Source organism: Pogoniulus pusillus, chromosome 13 (assembly GCF_015220805.1).
Source record: "Pogoniulus pusillus isolate bPogPus1 chromosome 13, bPogPus1.pri, whole genome shotgun sequence".
Classification (NCBI taxonomy): domain Eukaryota; kingdom Metazoa; phylum Chordata; class Aves; order Piciformes; family Lybiidae; genus Pogoniulus; species Pogoniulus pusillus.
The window spans coordinates 24,947,854-24,967,725 of NC_087276.1; the positions used below are offsets into that span (position 1 = coordinate 24,947,854).

Here is a 19,872-nt window from a genome sequence, read left to right on the forward strand (position 1 = left end):
GACGGGGAGGGGGGACACAAGGAGGTGACACAGAGAGGGGAGGGTGAAGGCCAGCGAGAAGTGTGCGTGTGCCAAGTCACAGGGTCACTCAGGGCTTCATCAAGACACTCGGTCCTTGGAGGGGCAGCGTGGTCCCCAGGTGGGCACAGGCGGGCCCTGGATGTGAGCGCAGAGCCGAGGTAGAATCCCAGCCGGGATCCCCTGTGCCGGCGAGGGACCCCCCCAGCCCGGAGTTGTCCCCGTGGCAGAGGAAGGGTCGCTCCCTCTCCCAGCTGAGAGTTTAGCACCAAGCTCCTCCGGAGGGTTGGTTGTCCCTCCACGTGGATGGCTTTAAGGCTGACGAGCCCCTCCCTCGCCTCCAGCGGTAGGGACCGGCCCTGGTTTGGCAGCGATGCCGCGAGCACCCTTGGCGTGGGGTGTTGGGGACGGAGCACCCCGGCGGGGGCCCGCAGGGGGAGAAGGCTCCTTGGTGTGTTTGCAGGGAGCAGATCCCAGCCCCGGGAAGGCCCCAAAGGATGAAGTGCCTTTCAACACCCTAACGAACACATCAGCATCACCCTCACAGACAGCGTTTTGCTCTAATGCAGACCTAGTACAGACGACAGCTGGTAACACAGTGCCATGGAGAGCTTATATAAATAGAGACTAACAAAAATACTGTTTTGGTCTTTTCTTGCCTTTTTTTTTTTTTTTTCCTTTTTCTCTTTTTTTTCCCTCTTTTTTTTTCCTTTTTTTTTTTTCCTTTCTTTTTTTTATTTTCCTAGTAGGGTTGAATGGCAGGAGAGCAGAGCCCACGGTGGCAGGACCAGGAGCTGCCCCTCCTTGCAAGGGAGCCCGTGGGCATGGGCACTTCCTAATTCATCATTAGTTCAGTGACTTCACTTGACTGTTCCAGTATTTGAAGAGAGGAAAGAAAACAACCGAGAAAACCCAAAGGTATGGAGCAAATCCCACTGTGCAAAGTTTGCTAAGGAACTTCTCTATTCTGTAAACCGAAATCTGCAGTTCATGCTTCCAGCCACCACCCAGGCACAGCAGCAGGACCAGCCTCAGGGCAGGCAACTGCTAGGCTGGACCCACCACTGGGGTCACTGCTGCTCCTCCAGAGCCCAAAGCACAGGGAGGGACAGAGTGAAACAAGGAGCTGGGGCTCCATGAGATGAAAGGCTGAGGCTTTCCAGAGGGGTTCACCCTAAAAAATAACTTCCAGGTGCATTGGAAAGGGGCAGAGGGGATGGGGGTTGGCTTGCTGGCCCCGTTCATGGGTACGTGTTGCTGGCAAATGCCAGCCCAGTCCCCAGAGATGCTGTGATATGTCAGGTCACCTCTTAGAGCTCAGCTGGGGGTGAATCCTGCCCCAAGAGCCAGGAGCAGAGAGAAGTAGCTGAGAGGAACCAGGAGGAGCTGTCTGAGCCCAGCACCTTCACTCTGCTCTGGGCTGGAGTGGGATGGGAGAGGATGGGTGCTGGGTGCTCCAAGGGACACTGGCAGCACAGACCGAGGTGATGCCAGTGCTGCTATGGCAGAAGTGAGCACAGAGGTGATCTTATTCCCTTTTTTTCAGTCCAGGATAGGAAAATAAACCACCCTAAAGGTGTGCTTGGGGCTGGAAGGGGGAGGTACGGCAGCTTCCAAGCCCAGCAAACCAAGAGGGAGGCAGGGGGACAGGGGGACCAGAGACAGACCCCTCTACAAAGCTACGGGCAGGCTTTTCCAGTTCTTAACAGGGATTTCTGGGGACCCACCTCCCACGGCACACAGCCACCCTAGGGCAGGAGAGGAAGGGAGAGCTGGTCTGAAAAATCCTTTTACAGCGAGGAGGAACAAAAACCCAAAAGGAAAAAAACAAGTATGGAGGAAGGGAAATAAAAGTTGGCAGTGGGGGGAGGGGGGAGGAGGTGTACGCTAAAGTGCATCAGTATTCCCAGAGGGTGGAGGCATCAATGGCGTCGGCTGATGCCTTGAGGACCCCGGCGTGGTCTCCCTTCAGGTACTTGCCATTGATCTTGATGGCCACTTTGTTATAGTCGCAGAACTCGAAAAAGAAGTCCACGGGGGTGTCGCTGCTGCTGGTGACGGACGACTCGCTCCCCACCATCCAGTACTTCCCAGTGGCATCTACAGGCAGAGGGGCACAAGGTGGCTTCGTGAGCCGCCATAGAGACCACACACCCCACACCCCGCCACGGCCATCGCCGTCCTCCCAGCCCAGCGTCACCCCCCGGCACTCACCTTTGATGTTGTAGGCTCCGTCGTTGAACTCCAGCTGGAAGACGTCGTAGGAGGAGCGGTTGGAGTCCAGGGTGCCGGTCACCTTGCGGCACCCGATGAAGCCGTGCTCCCCGCGCAGGACGATGATGGGCCTGTTGATCAGCTTCATCACGAAGTGCTCCGTCTCACCTGCGCCAGAGGGGGAGAGCAGCCGTCAGGCAAAGCCGGCAGGGGTGCGGAGCCCAGCCCCCGCGGCTGCCAGCCAGGAGGGGGGACTCTGACCCCTGCCCCTTTCTCACCATCTCCAGGTACGGAAACAGTGCAGGGTGCTGCACTTCGGCCACAACAACCCCATGCAGAGATACAGGCTGGGGTCGGAGTGGCTGGAGAGCAGCCAGACAGAGAGGGATCTGGGGGTGCTGATTGATACCCGCCTGAACATGAGCCAGCAGTGTGCCCAGGTGGCCAAGAGAGCCAGTGGCATCCTGGCCTGCATCAGGAATGGTGTGGTCAGCAGGAGCAGGGAGGTCATTCTGCCCCTGTACTCTGCACTGCTTAGACCACACCTTGAGTACTGTGTTCAGTTCTGGGCCCCCCAGTTTAGGAGGGACATTGAGATGCTTGAGTGTGTCCAGAGAAGGGCAACGAGGCTGGGGAGAGGCCTTGAGCACAGCCCTACGAGGAGAGGCTGAGGGAGCTGGGATTGGTTAGCCTGGAGGAGGCTCAGGGGAGACCTTATTGCTGTCTACAACTACCTGAGGGGTGGTTGTGGCCAGGAGGAGGTTGCTCTCTTCTCTCAGGTGGCCAGCACCAGAACAAGAGGACACAGCCTCAGGCTGTGCCTGGGGAGATTTAGGCTCGAGGTGAGGAGAAAGTTCTTCACTGAGAGAGTCATTGGACACTGGAATGGGCTGCCCGGGGAGGTGGTGGAGTCGCCGTCCCTGGGGCTGTTCAAGGCAGGATTGGACGTGGCACTTGGTGCCATGGTCTGGCCTTGAGCTCTGTGGTAAAGGGTTGGACTTGATGATCTGTGAGGGCTCTTCCAACCTTGGTGATACTGTGATACTGTGTGAAAAGGCATTGCCTGCCTCCGCTGGTGGAAGAGGAGCCTGGCTTGGGGTGGAACCGACACAGCTTTGTCCCATGACAGCCAGTGTGGGGCTGGGGTGCCTCAGGGGTGGGTGCCTTACCTGCTGTCTCCATGGAGGCTGCCAGCTGCCCGTTCTTCTTGGCCGTCACGTACTTGCCGTTGGCGGCTTTCAGGGTGATGCGCTTGTCGCACCACTCGATGTCGAAATAGCAGCTGGCGTTCCTGCGGGGCAGAGAGGGGGCTCAGCGGGGCCCACCCCCACGGTGCCACTCTGCCAGCCCAGCAAGGGTCACAACTGGGTCAGGAGAGCCCAGTTGGCTCCGTGCTGGCAGAATGAACAACATTGCCGTGGCCATCCCAACAGTAAGCCCTCACCCTGCAGGCCAGAGGAGGCAGGCAGGAGGAGGCAGGCAGCCAAATGTGCTTTTGGGGGTTCTGCCCAGCTGTGGGCTCGTGTGGGGTTGAACTGCAGGGCACAGCATTCTTACAGCCCCAGCTGGCTGGGAAGGATTGCACAGCCCCAGGGACTTCCCCAGCATCGTGGGAGGCCTCAGCTTGGCCCTGGCTCTCCCGGGAATTCGTTGCCTTCACTAGGAATGCACCTAGGCTGGAAAATCCCCCTTGGATTCCCCTAGGAACGGCAGAAGGGTCTGTCCCTGCTGGGGGCAGGGGACTCACTTTGTGGAGGCAGTGGACTGGATGCCCCCGTTGGAGGTGAGGGTCCAGTACTTCCCCGTGTAGGTCCTGAAGGCGCATTTCTTGGTGTCCTTGTTGATCTCTAGCTGGTAGGTCTCCTGGTCACTCTCCTCGTCTTGGTTGGCTGAGAGGTCCATCCCTGCAGGACAGAAGCAGGAAGAGGTAGGCGGTGCCGGGAGTGGACCTCAATCCATCTCCACCAGGTCTGGGTACAGCTCAGGGAACCCAAGTGAGATGAGGAGCTCCTGCCCCCCTGGGTGAGCTTTGGTGACACCCCAAGCCCTCACACACATCTCCCTCCTGGCATTTTGGGTCCAAATCCAAGTGTCCATTTGTCTGCTCAAGTGCTAGGGCTGGACTGAGCAGAGGTGGCCATGTGCTTCAGCTCAGGACTCTCTGGCTCTGCTACAATTAAGCTCCAAGCAAAGACCAACTTTGCTATTTCACAGGGAAGAGGGCTGTAGTTTATTCCCTGAAGGTGACAGCCAGGTTATTGCATCCATTAGCAGAGGCCACCACACGACCCATGAATCCCCTGCTCATGACATGTTTAAGGACCAGGGCACCGTTTTTCATCTGCAAGTTGTCACAGCCCATTGGGGTAGTGAGGTATGCAGAGAGAGGAGGCTCAGGAAAGCCCTCGAGCAGCCAAGCCTGTCCCTGGCTCCCAAAAATACATCAACATCAGCCTGTCCTCCAGCTCTGCCAGCTAGGGTGACCCATCTCTGCCCCAAAGGGACCAGAGCCAGCATTTGCTCCAGCACCCTTGGAGATGGATGCACCAGGAGCATCCTGGGGAGGTGGTGGCCACCATCAGAGTCCTGGGGCCACCACCAGGCTCATCAGCCACGTCCACACACACCACAGGCACCAAGCCCAAACCAATCTGTTTAGTCAGGGTTAGGGGGGCCAAAGCCTCTCCAGAGCTCTGCTGCTTGGTGGATTTCTGCCTAAAAATACTTTTGGGATGCAGGTCACAAACTATGACCTGGAGCCAAAGCCAAGTGGCCAAGTTGCTGTGCTGGGTTTTGGGGAAGGAGCTGGGGTGCAGTGCTCATTTCCACTCCTCTGCCACCGTGCAGCCACCATGAGCAGAGATGGGCCCCACTATCACCAGTGGGTGAAGCCAGTGAGAGCAGCCCAGGAGGGGATGGCAGTTCAGACCGTGACTGCAAGAACAGATGTGTCTGTCACAGCAGAAAGCACCCACAACCCTCCCTTGCTACATGGGTGCTACAGGCTGGAGTCCAACCATGCCTCTGGGCCTGGAAAGGACAAAAAGTGTGAGTTCAACCCTTCCACCCCCAGCTGCCCCTTCCAGGAGCCAAGAACAAGCTCGTGGGGCCAGCAGCGTGTTCAGTCCTGTGCACCTCCATGGTGCATTGCCTCCCAGCTTCCCAGCTGCTGGGATTTTGAGGGTGCAATACATGGTTTACTGGGAGGGCTTCAAGGACTGCAGCCTTGGTGGCCTTTCTGTACTGGAATGCCACCAGCAAGTCACAGAATTGCTTTGGTTGGAAAAGACCTTGCAGTAGATGATCTTCAGAAGACCCCTCCAACCCCTACCATTCAGTGATTCTGTCATCATCCAGTCCCACCAGCTGCATTTAGTGAGTGCTGACCCACCTGGGGAGGGACCATCTACCTCCACACACCAGCCATGGGGCTTGGACATGGAGATATTTCCCCCTAGATCCTGCAGGCACAGCTGCATCTCCAACCAGGCATCCCCATCTGGAGCCCCCACCTCGGAGCAGCCTCTGCTTTGCATATCAAGTCTCTCACCTTTCCCAACGGGGTTGGGCTTTGAAAACTTGGCTTTGTTGGCTGTAATCTTATCTCCCACGCCCAAACTGTCCTATGGTTGCTACACCACTGCCTTCTCCATCTGCCAGACATCCTCCCTCCAGCACCTTCTGCAGCTCTTGACAGACACACAGTCACCCTGGTGCTTTGCTCCCTGACGTATTCGGGGCAGTACAGGGGGCAGAGGGTGTTGTGTGGCCACCAACCCCAGCCTCACTGGCCAAACCCTTGGCTCATGTGGTTGTGCCACACTTAAACCTCCCAGAACTGCTGGGGGCTGAGCCAGCAGTTGGTGGAAACATTTGGTTTGGATTTCGAATCCCTGCCGGGAAAGCAGCACCACAGGTTCTCAAGAGCCAAGTGACAAGGCAGGGGAAGATGGACTCTGTGGGGGCTCATGGAGAGGGATGAGGCTGCAAGAGGAGACACTGAGGGATGCAGCCACTAGCCAAGGCTGCTGGCACCTCCAAACCTGCAAGAGCTGCTGCTGTGGTTTGCGTGGGGGGGGAAGTGGGCAGCAGCGCTGCCTCCTCACCACGCTTTTTAGGTGCATATGAAGCCTGGGGTGGGGAAGCTTTGTGCCACTGAGCAGGATCTGATGGGCTGAGGATGGAACAGCAGGCTCCCTGCCACTGTCCCCTCTCCCACAGATACCCTCACCATGGGGCACAGCCCTGCCACCTTCTCATCGTGCAGAGGTTTGCCTTTTCCCAGTGCCTTGCAGGGTCTCCCACCACCCCCTCCCCAAAAGCAGGCCTGGGTTGGGTTACACCGACTCAGCAGAAAGGAATGCAATTACAGCTGGGGCAGGAGAAGGCTTCAAAAGGTTGTAACTGAGCTGGAGCAGGAGGTTTGGGGGGTCAGAGCAGAGTGGGATGAGAGTAACACTGGAGGAAACATGGTCTGAGAGGTGGTAGGACGACGGTGGGACCAAGAGGGATGTCCCTGTGGTGAAGGACAGATGCTGTCCCTCCAGCCACCCACCCCCACCCCTGCTTTTTGCAGCCCAGGGCTGTGGCAGGGAGCCGGAGTCTCCCGCAGCGCCTGGCCGAGCTGGTCCCGCTGCTGCAATCCCGCTTTAATTACAGCTCCCGGGAAATTCAGTCTGCAGCCGGCACGACTCGGCCTGACCTTGCCCAAGCTGCTAATTACAGCTGGAGGGGGGAGAACAGGGCCCCCCTGTGTCCCCCAAAATCCCCCGCATGGGAGGTGCTCCGGCTCCATCCACAACACTTTTTGCTACAGGAGGATGCGGAGGCTGGAGGTGGGAATTGAGGGGCTGAGGTGTCCCCCCCCCGCCAAGGCTTCCCAGCCAAACAAAGCCCTTGGGCTGGAGGTCTTCAGAGCTCTGAGGAAGGGCAATAGGGAGGGAAGGCAGCGCTGGGGCAGCAAAGGGCTTCCCAAATCCTCAGCTGCTTAGGTCTCCAGCTGCTGCCAACCCCTCGGGTCTGCAGCATGGATGCCCCAACCTTCCCCGCTCTCCAGCCCCGGGTGGTGAGTGCACATGGAGGAGCGTGGCCGACCCACACCTCCCCAAGAGACAACCTTCTCCACCCAAGGGAGCAGCAATTTGCTGTGGCTGGGCCAACCTCCATGCCATAAGAGGCTGCAGGCCCAGTGCAGGGGGCATTTGTGGCACATGAAATACTTCCCCTCTAGATTACATTCATGCAGAGGATGTCCTATGAGCTGTCCCAGGGTGCTGGTGAGACCCTGTGGGATGTGCTCCACGGAGAGGAAGCTAAAAGCCAGGAGGACTGTGGCACAAGTTGCTGAAGCAGCTCCCATTCCCAGACATGGAGCTGCCCACACATGGGCTCTGCTCACTGCCTGTCTGCAGCTGGGAGATACCGGGGCCTTGGGCAGCTGCCAGCCCTGCCCAGCACTAGGAGCAGACAGGAGGCTGCACCTTTCCCATCCTCCAACTCCCCAGAGGCCAACAGGATCCTTCCCAAAAATTCCACAGTTACACCTGAAAAAACCAAACCCACCTCCCTCTGAGGGAGCAGCAGCAGCACCACACAGATCTTCCAAGCCCTGGGGGTGGCAGGGCAGGAGTTTGCATCCCTGTGCCCCAGCAAGCCTGGGGGATGCTTCACCCAGCTCTGCCCACTCAGGTCAGGTTCAGCCTCCCTGCAGGGCTCGGACACACTCAGCCCTGCATGTGCCCTGAGATTCATCTTGTGCCCTCCCTGCCCTTCGGGTGGGTTTATATTGCACCCACAGATAAATCCAAGTATGTTTGCATTTAAAAGCAAAGTCTGGAGCAGCCAAGGATTGTGCAGCTCCTCTGCTGGGAGTGCAGCTCTGCAAAGTGGTCACGGGTGGGGGCAAAACATGGATTTGCTGGAAATCCATGAGGAAACGGAGGCAAACCTGCACCCTAGAAGCTGCATCTCCTCACCTCACTGCGGCACCAAGATGCACTGAGGGAAGAAAACTGGCCATGGCAGCAGCCAGCACGAACCACCCCCATGCTGGGAGAGCTCCGTGCCCCAGAGCAGAGGTCCCAATCGCCAACCAGGCATGCCCGGGCGCGCTCCTATCGCCGCATGGCTCTCTAACCCCCCTCTCCAGATCCCCGAATGCCTCGCTCCCAAGGCAGCCCATCCACTGCCCCCCACCTGGGTGTGGGGTAGGCAGGCAGCTTACCTCTGCTGAGCGGGAAGGAGGGGGCTGGCAGGCATTCAGCTGAGCAGGGAGGATGACAGCGCTCTGCCCCCAGGGACCCTCGTGCCCACAAAGGGCCCTTTGTTGCCTCAGCCAGGCTAGAAAGGAGCCATTGAGGCAGGGAGAAGGACACTTTCTGCTGGCAGCACCCTGATTCACCTCGAGCTGAAGGTGCAACAGGGAGATGGAGGCTCACACGCAGCAGGGGCTCCCCAGGAACCCCATCCTTCTGTAGCTAGAGGCAGGGGAACGGTGCCAAAGGCAGCCCCAGCAGTGGTGCAGAAGCAAGGCTGGCACCCCCAGGATGGCTGGCTTCGTGGTCCTCAGTGCCGTAGTAATGCTGGCTATCCCCAGGACATGGAGGTGGCTCCAAGCCAGGAGCTGACTTGGCACTTGTGGGACAAAGCTGTACCAAGGTTGGCCCAGCTCCAGCTTCCAGCCAGGGGAGCCACAAAAGCCCCTTAGCTCCACCCCTGCTCCTCGAGGACCACAGGGCAGGGGGAGAATGGCCACTGCTCCCCCTGATCCTGCTCCAGGAAGGAGCCACCTTTACTACGAGCCTGTGCTGAACCACCGCAGCTCCGTGCCCGTATCCCACATCCCAGCGGCCTCCAGCTCGTCTGGCAGCAACTCGGTGTTATCAGCTCGGCAAGGGAAAGGGCTGTCTGCAGCCACTTCCCTCGGCTGCCTTTGTGGCAGCCCCGGGACCAGGAGCTTTCCCGTCGGGAGAGCCCCAGAGAGCGACAGCTGCCTCTGCTGCTTGGCAGGCAGGATAAATTGGGTGGAAATGGATTCTCCAGCCAAAACGGGCTAGAACAAGGATGTGCAGCCCCAGCACACTCCTCCCCACTCTGTTTTCCTTGGAAAGGGGCCCAGAGCCCCCTGTTGCTGGGGAGATTTGTGCCCTCCCCCCCCAACAAACCCCCCTTCACAGGCCCGCTATCCATCCCAAATCGCACAAAGCCAGCAGGTCTGCCAGCAGCTCCCACCCGCACCGTGGGGTCCCCACAGAAGTGGCAGATCTGCCAGCAAGCTCCTACCCGCACCATGGGGTCCTCCACCACCATCCCGTCCCACACATCTCCCCCCACATCTGTTTTTCCCATCTCCGGTGACAAAGGGCTGCAGCAGCCCTTCCCCCACGCTTCTGCGGCAGCCTCCTGCCAGCCTCCCGCCATCACGGTCCTCCTCCTCCTCTTCCTCCCCAGTGCCTGGGCAAACACTGCCCATCTCTGCAGGCTTTTTTTTTTTTTGTCTTGAGGGGCTGCTGTGCAGGGCAGGAGTTGCTGTGGGGCAGGAGAAAGGCAGCGAGCTCCCTGCACGGAGCTGCCCGGGCACGGAGCGGAGTGAAGCTGCAACCTTGAAACATTACGTAAATACGCCCCAAAAATTCCCTCCGCTCGTCCCTGCAGGCGTTGAGCCGCAGCCAGACATGCTCGCACTCATCCCGCGTCCGGCGTGTGCCAGCCTGACCTGGCACACCAGCGACGAGCCTCAGGGCTCCCACACTAGCCCGGCCGTGGCTGCCAGCACTCCCAGCATCACGCTGCCCGCAGACCGGGGACCCCCATCCTCAAGCCAGCACCCCTCAAGCTGGGGGGGAGGGCGGGGGGGTAGGGTAGGATGCAGGCTGGGTGCTCAAAGGCGAGAGGGTGTCCATGTGCCCAAGCAGCTGCGCTGCGTGGCCACAGCGCTCAAGGCCAGAAGCGCGGTGGCCTCTCCGAGGGGACAGGGACCGAGCCACGGCCGCATTTGTGCGGGTCGATGTAGGTCATGGCTCCACGCGGGTGTTTTCTAACATTGCCGAGCCCAGGGTGGGAGGTGGAACCCACTCCCACACCATCCCCCGTGCACCCCCAGCCCCGCTCTGCAGAGCATGTGGCTTAGCCATGCTCGGGGAAGGAGGCGGCTGGAGGAAGCTTTGTTGGGTGAACAATGAGCTCCGAAGGTAGGAAGGCGAGGGACGGCAGCCCTGCTGCTCCACCGCAAGGAAGCACCACATCCACCTCCCCCACTTCGTCCCGGCACCCCAAGGCAGGTCCTACACCATCCCCCCCGCCACTCAGGGTATCCTGTGGAGGCAGTGCTGCAGGGATGGAGGTGCTGGAACGATGTGGGCCCCCAGACAGAGGATGCTGGAGAATATAGGAAGGGTGTGGGGGGGATGATGATGATGATGGAAAGGTTGGGGGAGGAACTGCGGGCAGCCATGGTGGAGGGGTGCAGTGGGGGTGCCTTGGGGAGATTGAGACTTCAGGGAGAGGGGTGTAGGGAGGTGTGTGAGAAAAGGAGTTCAGCCTGGGGTGAAGAGACCTTAAAGGTGTGACGGCAGAGGGATGCAGGGGGGCACCCTGTGGGACTGCTGCTGCAGTGATGACAGGGGAGCTGATGGTGGCAGGCCACTCTAGGGCAGCGATTCTGGGGTGATGCAGAGGATGCAAAGAAAGGGATGCCTGAGCTGCAGTGAGGGCGGCTTAGGGTGAGCGATGCCCAAGGGATGCTGATGCTGGAGGGATGCAGGCGGGCAGCTCCAGGCAGGCAATGACATGGGGATGCTGAGGGGTAGCCCCGGGCGGGCAAAGCCCGAGGATCACACCCTGGGTCGGCGACATTGCAGGGATTTAGAAGGTGGCCGAGGTGTCCCCCCTATCCCATCTTACCTTGCCGGGTGGAGACATTCCTGTCGTTGCCGGCTCGCAGCACGACCTGTGGGCAGCTCTGCTCCAGGGCGAAGAGCTCATCCTTGCCCACCTTGGAGCTCTTTCCCACCTTGAGGGTACCGCTGGGGCCCGAGGGAGCCAGGTAACGACCCTCCCCGTCGCGAAAGGCCACCTTCCCGCAGCGAAACTCGAGTGTGAAGGCGGTGCCGGGCTCGGCGGCGGGGACCAGGTGACCGTCGCTGCGGAGGAGGCGGTGGTCGCAGCTCTGCAGGCTGTAGCGCTGCTCTACGAAGAGGAGGGTGATGAGGGCATCCACGCCCCACGGCACGTCGCGGTCCACGGCCAGCTCGTCGCGGCGAGGTCCCAGGTGGGCGTAGCGCTTGCGGGCCAGGCTGTAGAGGTTGGCCTGGGGATGCATGGCCAAGTGGACGCTCCATTTCTCGGTTGCCGACACGGCGGGGGCGAAGCAAGACAGACGGTCCTCTGTGCCGCCGAAGAAGCGGCGGTGGGGCTCGGACTGCAGCGACCAGCGCCCGTCCCCGTGAGCCACCACCAAGAAGCGACAGTCGGGACCGGGCTCTTCGCTGTCGCAGCTCACCCGGCCGTCCTTGTCGGCTGCCAGGTACCGGCCCAGGTGGCTCTTCAGCAGCACGGCACTGGAGTCCTCCCCGTCCTGCTCCAGCGTCCAGATCTGCTTCTTCTTCATGCTGGCGGCTGAGGCATTGACCTTGAACCCGAAAGCCTCGGCCGTCAGGTACTTGTTGCTGCAGTTGATGAGCCCGAACTGGATCTGCACCGGCTCCGCCGTCCCGTTCGCCGTCATTTTCCGCCCGCTGCTGCTGCCGCCGTCGCTGCCGCGCCCGCCCCGCCGCCGCCTTTATAGCCCCGCCGCGGCACCGCCTCCCCGCGCCGCCGGGCCGGCCCCCGCCGCGACCCCCGCCCGCCCCCACCCGGCCGCAGCACCCTGAAACCCTCCCTCGGCACGGCCACGGCACCCCTGCGGCGGCATCCAGAGCCCCCTTGGGTTGCACACACAAACCCCGCAATGGGAGTCTGCACTGCATGGCAAGACCCCTCCCCGCAGTACAAAAGCCCCCTGAATTGCGAGACCCCTCCTCCCACTGCGAGACCCGCAATGCATGGCCAGACCCCTCCCTGCATTGCAGGAGCTTCTCTGAATTGCAAGACACCTTCACCCCTAAACTGGAAGACCCCCCACAGCATAGCAAGAGCTCTCCTGAATTGAAGGACCCTTCCTCCCAGCACACATCCCCACTGCATAGCAAGACCCCTTCTGGCACAGCAAGAGCCCCCTTGAATTTTAGGGGACCCCCATATTACACGCCCCCCTGCTGCATGGTAAGACCCTTCCCTGCCATTACAAAAGCCCCACTGCATTGCAGGACCTTCACGCACGCACATTATAAGACCCCACCACATGAAAAGAGCCTTTCCTGCATTTCAGGAGCTTCCTTGAACTGCAACCCCCATCCCAACACAAGGCCCCACTGCATGGCAAGACCCTTTCAGGCACGGCAAAAGCCCCCTTGAACTGGAGGACCCCCCACACACTGCAAGACCCCCACTGTATAACGAGACCTCTCCTTGCATAGCGAGAACCCTGTTGAATTTCAGGACACCACCCACACTGTGACCTCCCTCCACAAGGCAAGACCCCTCCTTGCAAGGTCACCATGTACACACTGCATAAGCCCCTCTGCACTGCAAGAACCCTCCCCCACAATTGCAGGCCTCCTCTCCTGCAAAGCAAGGCTCCATCCCCATTGCAAGAACCCCACCCTGTGCTGAAGACTTCACCCCACTCTGCAACCCCCTCTATGCATTGCAGGATCTCCTCGCTTTCTAAGACCACCCTCTGCATTGCAAGACAGCCCCTTGAACTGGCAGCTCCTCTCCTTCATTGCAACACAAGGGCCCTCCTGCACTACCAGATCCCCCCTGCACCCGTCTGTCCCCCAGGCTGTTGACAACGCTGTGGGGCAGAATGGTGAATGATGTCGTGGCCTTCCCTCAGCCGTCTCTGAGCTATGCCAGCACCCTGTGCCAGGCACCAGTGAGGCTGCAGTACCTGGGCTCTGAGGATCCTATATTCCCCCCACCAAAGCCAGAAGCCAGACATGGCCCCTTCAGTGCAGGGGGCTGTTTGGAGGCCAGTTCTCAGGGTGTAGGGGAGCAGCACTGCTGTGCAGGTGTGAGGCCATGCTCTGCTGGCACATGTGGCACAGCTGATCCCAGGAAAGAACCGTGACCTGGCAGCACACTGAGAGGCTGCCTGTGCTGCCCACTGATCCTTGGGAACCCAGACACTTCCCATCTTTGTGACTTGGAAAGCATAAAGAGGAGTATGGTTGTGGTGGCAGATCTGAAGTCCCTGGAGTGAACACACGCTCCTGGGAGCATGCAGGGGGACTCTGGCTGGGGAAATGTGCAGGAACAGAGAATCAGAGAAAGAGGGATGGGAGGGATCCAGGGGATGTTTTTCAGCTGGATCAGGGAGCAGAACTACCAACCCCAGCTGAAGTGGGACAAGGGAAGGGCTGGAGCATGGGCGGGGGTGGGAAGATGTGACAGGGTGCACTTAGATGCTGGGCGGCACAAAGACTTTCCCCATGCTCATCCCCCCTTCAGGACAGAGCCTCATCCCGCTCCTATCTCCTCAGGCCCTCCAGGCTCCACTGGTTCTGCACTGGCCATACTGGTTAGAGACTGCTCCACCTCGGGGATGCACCACAATCATCCAGCCTTGCCCTGGGGGTCACTGGCACAACAAGCCTGGGGCAAACCTGTTCAGCTTTGGATGGGGGTTATTTTCCTGCATGCCAGACCTCTGTGCTCATGTTTGCCACACAGCCCTGCAAATCCAGACCGACAGATCCTTTGCAAGCAGAGCCAGCCTCTCACCTGGGCTGGAAACGAACCCCATTGAGCTTCAGCGAGGCAGATCCATGCTAACCTTGCAACCTCCTTCCTCTCTTCTTGCTAAAAGCACCCAGGCATTAGGACCCAGCCACGATGCTGAGCAGCTGCCCGGGCCCACAGCTGCCAGGCTCTGCCTTCTCCTGCCGCAGCAGGCAGATGGTGGTGAAGCTGAGAAAGAAACGGCTTTTCTGCTCCACCAAAAGAGCCCAGCAATTATGGAGGGGGTGGAAGAAAAATCCCACTCTGTTTTCTACCCCACCGCCCAGCAGCACCGTGCGGTTGGCTGGCACTGCCTGGCTCAGCAGCGGGCAGCTTGCCTGCACCCACCCTGTCTGCACCCACTCTTTCTGCACCTCCCTGCCCGCACCCACCCTGCCCGCACCGTCTGCTAAGGGGGATGGGAGAGCCTCAAACGCTAAGACGTCCCCAGCTGTCACCGTGGTGGCAAAGGGTGCCCAGCGCCTCCAGGCCTGAGGATGCAGTGGCAAACTCGCCTGCCGAGTGCATCCGTGCGTGCCGGGTGCGCTGGAGCAGGGAGGAAGGCGCTGGGTTTCCCTCTCTAGATTGCATTTCCTGTCCCCTTTGCCAGCCACCGTGACTAAACGCTTCTGAGGTCACCCCCCACCCCCCTGCAGCCCTCCCACCGCCGCTCCTGCACAGAGACCCAATCCCCGACGCACGGCATCCGCGAATCCGTGACAAGGGCTTTCCGGAGCGCAGCCGGGTCCCCTTGGAGGGGCCGCATGAGTCACCCACCGGGACTTCAAATAAACCCCAGCTCCAAGGAAGAAAAGCCGAGAGAAAAGGAGCCCTGCTCCCGGAGTGACCCTTGTCTTGCCTGCCTCGGGCACAGGAACGCCCTCGGGTTGTCATGCCTGCCTGGGCGCTTTCTGTTGCGGCTCGGCTTTGTTGGCGAGTGGTCCCAGGGGTGTTGGCTGAGCTGGTGACATCGGGTTTGAACACGGAGCTGGTGGCCAGGGCCGCTGCAGGGAGGGTGGGTTGCAGGGCACGGTGTCGGCACGGTGCCAACAGCAGCAGGAGGGGGTTGAGGAGGACAGAGATGCAAACACAGCGTGTGGCAATGTCTGGTGGGGTTATGGGAGCGTGATGGTGATGGGTTACTTCATCCATGTGTCTGCCTGGAGTCAAGAGAAGCCATGCCTCGGGCAGAAGGAGATGACCCTGCGTTAAAGGGCAGGGGGACAGAGATGGAGGCACCAGCGCAGGGCACAGCAGCCGGAGGATGCTCTGGGCTGTGTGGCCGTCCCTATCCTCTCCCCAGCACACACAGGCCTTTCAGGCACGGCTGTGTCACAGGGTGTCCAGAGCCAGTGCTACCAGCTCATCCTTCTGAGCGTGGCTGTCCTCTGGCTTCAAGCCACATCTCAGCAGCCAGCCTGGCCTGAGCCTGTCTTGTCCTTGCTGGACTGAGTATGTGGGCTGCTCACAGCTCTTCATCCCAGCAGCACAGGTTTACTGCTTTAACTGTGAACCCTGTCTCGTTGCTGGCATGTGCAGACAGAGGCCCTAGGGCTACTGATGTCCTTCGTGGTGGTGACAGTGGCTGTGAGATGGCCAAGACTGGCCTGGAAAGCTTCTCCATCACAGGTATCTCTGGAGTAACCCAGTGGAGAGGCTTGGCAGAACCACAGATCCCTAAAAACATTTGGGTTGGAAGGGACCTGTACAGGTCAGGTAGTCCACACCCCTTCAGCTAGCAAGGACATCTTCAGCTAGAGTAGGTTGCTCAGAGCCCCATCTGACCTGATCTGGACTGTCTCACCACCATCAGAGATTGGGCATGGTATTGCCAGGTAGCCACTGTCTCTCCAGTCACCTCCAGCCCCATGTGGAACAGAACTTGGTGACAACAGGAGCCCTTGTGCAGAACAGGGTGACCTTGTGCAGCTGTCCTCTGGTGGGAATAAAAGCTTTGCCAAAACCACCCAGTGACTTGGGAATGCTGGTCCAGGGCCAGGAATTAGCCTGAGGCACAGGTCCAACACCCCAGCCAGAGGCTGCATCTCCATGGCATCCCCCTTGCCACTGCTGGGGAGCACGGGGGACACCTCGGGGTGCCTGATCTTGCTGCCATATGCTGCCAGACAGCTCAGCAGAGGTTGTCCAGCAGCTCTCCTGACAGTTGGCAGGCACCCCAGGCTCATTAAAATTGTATTAGGCAGCATTAAAACAAAAAAAGCAAAAAGCAGCAGCACCAGGGAAAACAAAGAGCAGCCCTAAGAGAGGGGCTCAGGCTGGCAGATCACACTCCAGGAGAGTTTTCCCATGGGATGCTTCCCCAAAAAGGGTTTGCTCAGCCCACAACCTGGGAAGCAAGGGATGGTGGTGGAGGATCGTCGGGGCTCAGATGTGCCTGAGAGCAGTCAGGTGTGGTCATGGTAGCGGTTGTGGCACTTTATTAGCTGGGTTTATCCCATTAGCCTGATTTAATTGCATCCAGAGTGCAATGTGGGGTGGAAATGCTTGGAGCACCTCATTTCAAGCAGTTTGGGCGTTGGGCAGAGGCAAGGCTCAAACAAATGAAGGAAGAAAGAGGACAGGAAAGCATGTCCGGCCAGGCAGTCCTGGGGCTGGATGCTGTCCCTCTCTTCCTGCTCGAGCTTGTTTTCTGGTGTGGTTTTTCCATTAATCAGAAGCTAAGGCAAAAGTCTGCCCCTTCCTCCAGCTCCCCTCAAGGACCCCGCGGAGATGGGATGGAGGCTGGACCTTACAGCAGGAGAATGAATTTTATTGGGAGAGCTTAAAAGACCTTTTGTGTAGCTGCTATTAACCTCGGCGGTGGGGACAATACTCTTTGTCCTGGACCCAGGGGCTCTGCTGGGGCATGAGGCAGCCATAACCCCATCAAAGTGCCTGCCAGCATCAGAGGGGAGACACAGGGCATTTTGTGGGACAAAATAATCAGGCAGCAGGGAATATTTTCCAGATTTACCCCCCAAAAACCAAACCAACCAAAAACCAGGGGGAAAGTTAAGCAAAGAGGGATGTGTCCTTTCCTTGGTGCCCATCTTGCAGCAAAGTGTGGTGCATTTTGTGAGCAGAAGGTGTGAAAGCCCTGGGGGCTTTTTATAAGTCCATTAGGGAGAAAAAGAAGCCAGGCTGGTGCGATAGTGGCAGGTTCCTCCAGTAACTCCGTGGGCCTCCTGCCCCAACTCTCAGGCAGTGTCGCAGTGCATTTGTCTCTTGCTGGCCACCCATGACAGCCTGGCAGGGAATTTTGGCCCCAGAACACTGCAGAGAAGCCTCCAGCATCTGGGCTGCTCCAACACAGAGGTTTTGATCTGGGCTGGGTCAGTCCATGGCAGCAGGAAGGTGATGCCAAGGGAAGTTTACAGCAGTGCCACATCCCAGAGGTGCCACAAGCGTGCCTGTGCTCTGCTCTCACCTACAGCTTGCACCCATCATGCATGACCCAACCCGGGAGGCCAAGAGGAAGACTCCAGCACCAGCCCCACCACCCAGCTTGTGTCCCCTGCTTTTCATTCCCCACTGCAGCACCGAGTCAGCCCAGAAGAATTCTCAGGGAAGAAGAAAGTGTGTTATCAGCATCTGCCCACGCAGCTCTCCAAAATAACCCAGCCCCAGCCACTCGGCAGTGCCAGGCAGAGCAGGTGACTCAGCTTGTGACAGCAGCTCCCTTCTGCTCTGATTTTCTTGCTCTGTCATGCCTGGATCCATGTTTCCCACTGTGGTCAATGCACTGTGCCCAATACTTGGCACCAGAGCTGCTCATGGACTTGTCCAAGGCTGCCAGAATGTTTAATGGGAAAAGGAATGGCACCACCCAGATCTCTAGGGTATAGCTGCTCTCTCCCAGCCCACAGAGTTCCAAAAAGCTGGTCTGAGCATGGTTGGGATCACAAGATCACAGGCTCACAGGATGTCAGGGGTGGAAGGGACCCAAAGAGATCATCAAGTCCAACCCCACCCCTGCCAGAGCAGGACCATGCAATCTAGCTCAGGTCACACAGGAACACATCCAGACAGGCCTCGAAAGTCTCCAGAGAAGGAGACTCCACAACCTCTCTGGGCAGCCTGTGCCAGTGCTCTGGGACCCTTACAGTAAAGAAGTTCTCCCTTGTGCTGAGGTGGAACCTCCTGTGCTGCAGCTTACACCCATTGCTGCTTGTCCTATCCCAGGGAGCAGTGAGCAGAGCCTGTCCCCCCCTCCTGACCCCCATCTCTCAGGTATTTATAAGCGTTGATTAGATCCCCTCTCAGTCTTCTGTTCTAAGCAGCCCCAGGTCCCTCAGCATCTCCTCACCAGGCAGTGCTCCTGTCCCCACATCATCCTTGTAGCCTTCTTCTGGACTCTCTCCAGCAGACCCCTGTCTGCAGAGCCCAAAACTGATGGTGGTTTCTATCCTTCGCATGGCATTGCTGTGGCTCCATCCTCACCTTGGGATGCTCCACAACGTGCCCCAAAGGGGACAAAAGAGACATTAAGAAGCCTTGGAGACACAGGAAATGAGTCAAACAGTGACTGGGAGGGATGGCAGAACAAGGGAGGAGGTGAGCCGGCTGTGAGGAGGCCTCGGGATAGGAGACCAGGAGGTGGGGGCTCATGTTTTTGTGTTTGCCATCTCCTCAGCTTCTTGGTGCAGCTTTGGAGTGGGTGTGTGGACCCCCTTTGCAGGACGCTGTTGCAGGGGGCCCAGTGCCATCCTTTGGGGGCTGCAGCCATGGATGCTGAAGTTTATGTGCAAACCTTTCTGGTGGGGCAAGAGGGGTTGAAACTCAGACTGGATTTAAACCAAGGCCAAGCCCCAACCGGATCGGGGCGGGGGTTCCCCTAGGCACCGCCCGGAGAAGGGGGGCGATCTCTTTAAGGACGAGGTAGCAGTGATGGGAACCGTAAAGGGAGCCAGCTGGGAAGCCCCAGGGGATCGCTATAAAGAGATGGGAGGGGCAAAGGAAGGCAGCTTTTGCAATCCGTGTCTTGGAGAGCTGAGGGAGTTTTCTGGCTCCTTGGTGGAGGTATCAGGGCATCCTGCGGTGGGACTGGGTGTACGCACCCACTCCTGCAGCAAGGAGCACTGGGACTGGTGGGGGTGGGGATTTTGGCCCAGGGAGGGGGTTGGAAGCAGCGGTTTGAGGATGGAAGGTGCGGGGGGGGGGGCGGTGTGTGTGTCAAAGTCTCTGGCCAGGCACAGCCCCTGCCAGCTGTGCCTGCCTGGGCCCAGAGATCCCCTTCCAGATGGATAGCTCCATTGTTGGTGGTGAAAAGAGTCCATTAGTCAGGATTAGGAACGGGGCCTTTGGGGATTAGCCCTGCACCTCCCACCCAGCCCTCCCCTGCCTCCTGTAGGCACTGGGCTGGGCAGGGGGTGGGGGTGGTGTCCATCCTCTGCCTCCTTGGGGCACCTGCTTTCGGATGCAGGAGGAGGGAATGAGGCTGCCATTGAGCTGCGCGTCTGAGGAAAGGGGGAGCTGGCAGAAGGGTGAATTGGGTGCCCCAAGTGGTCTGATATCCTGCTCGTCACTCCTTTTTCTGGTGCGCTTGCAAAACTCTATCCCCTCCCCTCCATCAGCAGCCCCCAGCGCTGCTTGTCTCCAAAAGAGAGGGACTGTGGCACCTTGACCACTGACCCCACGGATGGAGGCTGGCTGCTGGAAGGGTGATGTCCCTACTCTTGCCTGGGGCTCGTTGTTCTCTAGGGCTGGGGGCAGCTGCAGGCTGCGGGGTGTGCAGGGCTGCAGGAGGGAAAGGAATGTTGTTCCAGACCAGGATTTTGGCTCTTGGACAGCCTTGGAGTCCTTGCAGCCTCTCATTTAATC

General features: G+C 59.1%; 1 protein-coding gene across 1 annotated transcript; it reads right to left on the reverse strand.

Moving 5' to 3' along the window:
• Positions 1–1,469: 1,469 nt before the first annotated feature.
• On the reverse strand, positions 1,470–12,004 carry FSCN1 (fascin actin-bundling protein 1). The gene is made up of 5 exons (XM_064153620.1): positions 11,134–12,004; positions 3,980–4,136; positions 3,402–3,523; positions 2,233–2,400; positions 1,470–2,118 (listed from the first exon to the last, which is right to left on the reverse strand). Exons 1-5 carry the CDS (start codon positions 11,954–11,956, stop codon positions 1,916–1,918), a joined length of 1,473 nt encoding a protein of 490 aa, XP_064009690.1. The 5' UTR covers positions 11,957–12,004; the 3' UTR covers positions 1,470–1,915.
• Positions 12,005–19,872: the final 7,868 nt, after the last annotated feature.

Excerpts from the sequence above, each read along its gene's own strand:
- FSCN1 (XM_064153620.1), bottom strand. The coding sequence starts at position 11,956 with ATGACGGCGAACGGGACGGCGGAGCCGGTGCAGATCCAGTTCGGGCTC. Across the intron at positions 4,137-11,133 it reads GAATGTCTCCACCCGGCAAG|GGATGGACCTCTCAGCCAAC; the intron begins GTAAGATGGGAT and ends TCTGTCCTGCAG. Across the intron at positions 2,401-3,401 it reads AGCCTCCATGGAGACAGCAG|GTGAGACGGAGCACTTCGTG; the intron begins GTAAGGCACCCA and ends CCTCTGGCGCAG.